We start from the raw sequence: 7500 nt of genomic DNA on the forward strand, positions 1-7500 counted from the left end.
CACTTATACTCACCGGCGCTGTGGTGAAGTGGGGGGGGGGGAGAGGTTGGGAAGAGGGGGGGGGAGGGAGGGAGCCCACCCGCTTGATGACGAGTTTTAAAATATTTACTTTCTAATTTTGAACTTCCGGCCCTCCCTCACTCCCCCTCCCTCTCCTCCCCCCCCCCCCCCCTCCTCAGCCCACCTTCGCCAGCCACCCTACGCTTTGCCATTCCACGCCCACCTGGCCCAACCCCTCCCCCCCTTCCCCACCCCTCCCTACTCTTCTCTCCCCTCCTGCTCTTCACCTTACCTGCCTCTCCCCTCATTCACTGCCCTCCTCCCCCTCCTCCGGTCTTACACTTCACCCTCTCTCTGCCTTCCCTACCACTCCATCCTCTCATCCTCTCACTCCCTTCTTTCCCCCTACTCTCCCACGCTCCTTTTTCTCCCCCTCTCCTCTCCCCCCTTCCAAACTTCGCCCTCTCACTCCCTTTCCTCGCACCCTCTCACTCCCTTCTCTCCCCCTCTCTCTTCCCACACACCTTTCTCTCCTCCTCTCCCCTCCCACACTCCTTTCTCTCCCTCTCTCCCCTCTCACACTCCTTTCTCTCCTCCTCTCCCCTCCCACACTCCTTTCTCTCCTTCTCTCCTCCCCAACACTCCTTTCTCTCCTCTCTCCCCTCCCACACTCCTTTCTCTCCTCCTCTCCCCTCCCACACTCCTTTCTCTCCTCCTCTCCCCTCCCACACTCCTTTCTCTCCTCCTCTCCCCTCCCACACTCCTTTCTCTCCTCCTCTCCCCTCCCACACACCTTTCTCTCCCCCTCTCCTCTCCCACACTCCTTTCTCTCCCTCTCTCCTCCCACACTCCTTTCTCTCCTCCTCTCCCCTCCCACACTCCTTATTCTCCTCCTCTCCCCTCCCACACTTCTTTCTCTCCTCCTCTCCCCTCCCACACTCCTTTCTCTCCCTCTCTCCTCCCACACTCCTTTCTCTCCTCGTCTTCCCTCCCACACTCCTTTCTCTCCTCCTCTCCCCTCCCGCACTCCTTTCTCTCCCTCTCTCCTCCCACACTCCTTTCTCTCCTCCTCTCCCCTCCCACACTCCCTTCTCTCCTCCTCTCTCCTCCCACACTCCTTTCTCTCCTCCTCTCTCCCCCCACACTCCTTTCTCCCCTCCTCTCCCCCCCCACACTCCTTTCTCTCCCTCTCTCCTCCCACACTCCTTTCTCTCCCTCTCTCCTCCCACACTCCTTTCTCTCCCTCTCTCCTCCCACACTCCTTTCTCTCCTCCTCTCCCCTCCCACACTCCTTTCTCTCCCTCTCTCCTCCCACACTCCTTTCTCTCCTCCTCTCCCCTCCCACACTCCTTTCTCTCCTCATCTCTCCTCCCACACTCCTTTCTCTCCTCCTCTCCCCTCCCACACTCCTTTCTCTCCTTCTCTCCTCCCACACTCCTTTCTCTCCCTCTCTCCTCCCACACTCCTTTCTCTCCTCCTCTTCCCTCCCACACTCCTTTCTCTCCTCCTCTCCCCTCCCACACTTCTTTCTCTCCTCCTCTCCCCTCCCACACTCCTTTCTCTCCCTCACTCCTCCCACACTCCTTTCTCTCCTCCTCTCCCCTCCCACACTTCTTTCTCTCCTCCTCTCCCCTCCCACACTCCTTTCTCTCCCTCTCTCCTCCCACACTCCTTTCTCTCCTCCTCTCCCCTCCCACACTCCCTTCTCTCCTCCTCTCCCCTCCCACACTCCTTTCTCTCCTCCTCTCCCCTCCCACACTCCTTTCTCTCCTCCTCTCCCCTCCCACACACCTTTCTCTCCTCCTCTCCCTTCCCACACTCCTTTTCCTCCTCCTCTCCCCTCCCACACTCCTTTCTCTCCTCCTCTCCCCTCCCACACTCCTTTCTCTCCTCCTCTCCCCTCCCACACACCTTTTCTTCCCTCTCTCCCCTCCCACACCCCTTTCTCTCCCCTTCTTCCCTCGCACACTCCCCCCTCTCCCCCCCCCCCCTTCTCCCCTTCTATCGGAAGGTCCCCCCGGCGCCCCCCCCTCCCCCCCTTGACGCCCCATTTCTGTAAACTGCGCCCATGTGGTGGCGCCCAAACACGCCCTCCTCTCCCCGCGTGCCACCTCTTCCTTGTACAAACTAACACTACACATGGGCGTGATGGTAGCATATACAGTGGTTAGCATAGGGTCGTTTACACTTACATGTCACGTAAGTAAATTTTAGTGTATACATGCGCTTATATGGCCAGGCAGGCAGACAGGAAGACGGACAGACAGATAAACAGACAGAAAGACACACACGAGGGTGCATACTTACATAGATAGGCGAGACACAGACACAGATTCAGATACGTATACAGACACACGCAAACACACACACACACACACACACACACACACACACACACACACACACACACACACACACACACACACACACACACACACACACACACACACACACACACCCGTGTCATTACGTGGGCACAGCAAGTATCAATATTTTCAACATTCCTGAGGCGAATTAGCTAAAAAAAAAAAAAAAAAAAAAAAAAAAAAATCCCAAATTTGAAAAGGTTTTACGATTCTTTTGACAATCGCTTTTATGGACATCTGCTCAAAGAAGCATTTTTACGCCCCGTTGAGACTTCTCGATTAGCTCTGGCCGGGATAATTCAGAGGGGGGGTAGGGAGGTAAGGGGGAGGGTGGGGTGGGGTGTTTGTGGTATACCCCCTCTCCCCCCTTTGATCCGTTTCGGTACAAAGCTTTTACGTATCTTGGGGACCTGAATGGTGAATGTGTACATACTTTGATGTCTACATACTGCTCATTTTTTTTATATATATAAGGTCTTGAAAAACCTTTCCCTTGCTACATACATTTTGTAAGCCTTATAAATATATATTTTTTCAAAATTCCCATATACCTTTCATGTCTGCATACTGCTCACTATGCCTATAACAACCTTATAAGTATTTTCCCATCGTCATAGACTTTTGATGTTTACGTACTGCAGGCTGTATATCGGCTCTATAAGTACCTTTCCTTTGTTATATACCTTTCATGTTTAACCGTATTCATGTTGACAAATATGGAAAGGTATGAATGAGAACGAATATCTCCACAATACAAGAGATGTATTTAACCGGTTTCGATTATATCTTCGTCAGAAATACATGTGTTTCGATTATATCTTTGTCAGAAATAAATGTATTTCAATTATATTTTCGTCAGAAATACATACATTTCTGACGAAGATATAATCGAAACCGGTTAAATACATCTCTTGTATTGTGAAGATATTAGTTCTCATTCATACCTTTCCATTCTCATGTCTAGCCTCCATAGTATTTCCCTCACTCCACACCTCTCAACTACTATATACACCTTTAATGTCTACATACTGCACACTTTTGTAAATATCTGCCACTGTGCATTGATCGACCTCAAGAGTATCTTTCCCTTGCTATATACATCTCATGTTTGCGTACTACGTCTATATCGTTCCTCTAAGTACCTTTCCCTAGATATATGGAAGATAAGACGCACAAACCACTCTTAAATTATTCCTTTTTGTCAGTTGTTCCATTCTCGAGCCTCGTAAGAATCTGTTCCGCTGTGGCCAGGTGTCCCTCGCTATGCAGATGAGCTGAATCTGTGTGGTGAATATTTGATGATTCATATACTTTTTCATGTCTATATAGTGCATACTGTATATACTTATCGGCCTTATAAAGGATATTCCCCTTGAAATATACCTTTCATGTCGTCCGTACTGCACACTGTATTGCCCTATAAACACCTTGGTATATGCCTTTTGAGTCTACGTGATGCGCATATCGTATATAACGTATATAATCCCTCTATCTTTACGTACTACATTCTGTATATATCGACCTTCTAAGTACCTTTCACTTGCCATATACCTTTCATGTCTACGTACTGCACACTGTATACATATGGGCCTCCTAAGTCTCTCTCCCTTGCTATATGCTATATGCGTTCTCGTCTAACAATCTTACTGCCCCGCGTTCAAATACCGCTCTGTCAGTGGATGGTAACGCCGGCCATTCCTCGCACACAGCGGGTAATATAGAAGCAAATAAACAGACAGGATGTCATAGTAAAGAACATCCACTGTAACAAATGGAACTAGAGCTAAACTGGATTAAATGTACTTATATAGACCTTGGGTATCCCTCCCTTGCTATACGCCTCTCATGATTACGCCCTGAACACCGTATACATCAGCTTTTTAAATATCTTTCCTTGTTATGTTCCTTTAATTACGTATTGCGCACTGCGTATACACCTTCCATTGAGCATACGTCGACCTCATACGTATATTTCCCTCTCTCAGTACCGATTCAATCAAATGGACCATCTTACATATATGAAAGAAAAATCTATAGAAAAAAAGAAATATATTAGAAATGCGTGGATTTCTGAGATAAATTTCTCATCCACCATCCCTCCCTCCCTCCATCTATCCATCCACCCCTCCCTCCCTCCCTCCCTCCATCTATCCATCCACCTACCCATCCCCTCCTCCCTCCCTCCACCAACCCATCGCTCCCTCCCTCCATCTATCCATCCATCCCTTCCTCCCTCTCCCTCCATCCACCCCTCCCTCCCTCCATCTATCCACCCATCCCTCCCTCCCTCCCTCTATCCACCCACCTATCCCTCCCTCCACCCACCCATCCCTCCATCTATCTATCCACCTACCCCTCCCTCCATCCATCCCCCCACCCTCCCATCCTCCCTCCACACACTGCACATAGACTAGCCTCCTAACCCCCCCTCCCTCTCCCCCTCTCCCCACAGGCGGACGACAAGAAAGTCAAGAAGAAGAAGAAGGTCAAGGAAGAGGAACCAGCCCCGGCTCCTGCCCCTGCTCCCGCCCCCGCCCCCGAACCCGCCGCCCCCGCCCCGTCCCCGGCCGTGACCCCCGCCGCCACCCCCGCCTCCTCCAAGCCCTCCTCCCGCAAGTCCTCCTCCAAGAAGGCCAAGAAGACCGGCTCCAATGTGTTCGACATGTTCACGCAGCGTCAGGTGGCCGAGTTCAAGGAGGGCTTCCAGATGATGGACCGCGACAAGGACGGCGTCATCGGCAAGTCGGATCTGCGGGCGGTGAGCGAAGGAAGGCCGAGGGGCTCCCGGGCCCAGGCTGGCCGGTTGCTTTCTTTGTTTCTTTCGCCGGCTCTCTGGCTCTCTGGATCTGGCTCTGGATCTCTCTGTCTGTCTGTCTCTCTGGCTCTGGCTCTCTCTCTCTCTCTCTCTCTGGCTCTGGCTCTCTCTCTCTCTCTCTCTCTCTGGCTCTCTCTCTCTGTGCCTATCTGTCTCTCTCGCTCTCTCTGTCTGTCTGTCTGTCTGTCTGTCTGTCTGCCTGTCTGTCTGTCTGTCTGTCTGTCTGTCTGCCTGTCTGTCTGTCTGTCTGTCTGTCTGTCTCTCTGCCTGTCTGTCTCTCTCTCTCTCTCTCTCTCTCTCTGTCTCTCTATCTCTCTCTCTCTCTCTCTCTCTCTCTCTCTCTCTCTCTCTCTCTCTCTCGGTCTATATGTATATAGACAGAGAGAGAGTATATATGTATATATATATTCCTATCTGATATGTCTAATAGCACATAATCCCAAAGACATTTTATAGCAAACCTTTATTCATATATACGATATATATATATATATATATATATATATATATATATATATATATATATATATATATATATATATATATATACATACTGTATATGTATAAGCCTTACTTTAGCAAAACCTTTTAACACTCCCTGACACCGCCCTGTTTCCCCGCACCCATTTCCTCCCCAAAGGGATCAACCCCTTCCGCCAACGCTATCTTAACGCCCGTCCTGAAGCCTTTCCCTCGACCGCCTCCAGGTCTTCGACGACGTGGGAAAGATCGCCACCGACAAGGAGCTGGAGGACATGCTCGGCGAAGCCCCCGCGCCCATCAACTTCACGATGCTGCTCCAGATGTTCGCCGAGAGGAACAGCGGCTCTTCCGACGACGATGACGTGGTCGCCGCCGCCTTCAACGCCTTCAGCCAGGACGGGTGGATCGACGGAGATATGTACGTCGTGGGTTTGGCTGCTGTGGGATGTGGGTTTCGGCTTTGGGTTGGGTAGAATACACAGGCATATGCACGCACACACGGACGCACACGCACAGATACAGACACACACACACACACACTCACTCACTCACTCACTCACACTCACACACACTCACTCACTCACTCACACACACACACACTCACTCACACTCACACTCATACTCACACACACTCACTCACTCACACACACACACACACACACACACGTTATACGATTGGATTTGGGGTTTGAAGTGGAAAATGGCAGCCAAGATTTAGAGATGGAGACATATAAGGCGAAGAGTTGTCATAGTAGAGGATCTGTTTGAATTGATACAGAAAAAGATAAAGAAAAAAAATAGAGATATTCCTTTTCTATACCACATATTAGATTTAGATATTAGATATTAGATATTAATGTTTCAATAGGAGTGGCTTTGTCGTTGAATTCAATTGCGCAAATTAGATATAGAAAGAGAGATATTCAGGTAATATGTCTTTTGCAGATATACACGGATCTGACTTTGATTCCAATATCAATTAGATTCAGAAACAGAGATTCAAGTTCAGTTACTATGGGAGTGAATCTGCCGTAGGATTCGATACCACATAGTAGATTTAGAAACATATATTCGAAGTGTGGTATTACTGGAGTGGATCTGTCCTTGAAATAGACGCGGTGAAAGTTGACTGGTAATGGAATATGTGACGTTTATGAACTAAGTACGGTAAGGTAGATTCCGTGTCGGTAGTTTCTCATGCATATTGGAATCATTAAAGATTAAAGAGTATTATACATTATACAAGGGACATAACTTTATCAAGATCTTAATTTCTGTTTCATATCTTTATGTAATTTTTCAGTTCGAGTGTAGATACAAGTTGAATTTATAATGTAAAGGGGTCTTTCTCTGAATTAATACCACAAGCTAGGTTTAAGATTAGATAATGTTAGACTGATTTTGGCACGTATTCATTGTGACAGATGAAAAAATGGTATGAATGAGAATCATCTTCACAATACGAGAAATACATTTAACTGGTTTCGAATATATCTTCGTCAGAAATACATCTCTTGTAGATTGAATTTGATGTGGAAATGTATCTGTATTTTAGCTAGAACTAGAATGATAGACTTTTAAGCATTTGCTACACTAGCGCATTTTAAACGTAAACGCAATAACTAGTGTGAGAAAAAAGGAAACAACAATAATTAATAACAAAATATTAATAACAAGAACCAACAATTTAAAAAAGGAAACACAGCAATAATTAATAACAAAATATTAATAATAAAAAACAAAAATTTATTACGTTTCGAGGCAGATCCTCATTTTTTTTTTTTTTTTTTTTTTTTTTTTTGATTTAGGGAATTCGATCGTTCTGTGGCTTTCCAT

At 47.6% G+C, this 7500-nt stretch overlaps 1 protein-coding gene across 1 annotated transcript in view; it reads left to right on the top strand.

Moving 5' to 3' along the window:
• Positions 1 to 7500, top strand: part of LOC113802917 (myosin regulatory light chain 2-like) — a 13675-nt gene that overhangs the window by 4310 nt on the left and 1865 nt on the right. Inside the window, exons 2-3 of the mRNA XM_070126953.1 lie at positions 4819 to 5124; positions 5889 to 6082. Coding sequence (XP_069983054.1) covers positions 4819 to 5124; positions 5889 to 6082 — 500 coding nt within the window. The remainder of the gene's footprint in view (positions 1 to 4818; positions 5125 to 5888; positions 6083 to 7500) is intronic.

Source organism: Penaeus vannamei, chromosome 11, assembly GCF_042767895.1.
Source record: "Penaeus vannamei isolate JL-2024 chromosome 11, ASM4276789v1, whole genome shotgun sequence".
In the NCBI taxonomy this organism is placed as follows: domain Eukaryota; kingdom Metazoa; phylum Arthropoda; class Malacostraca; order Decapoda; family Penaeidae; genus Penaeus; species Penaeus vannamei.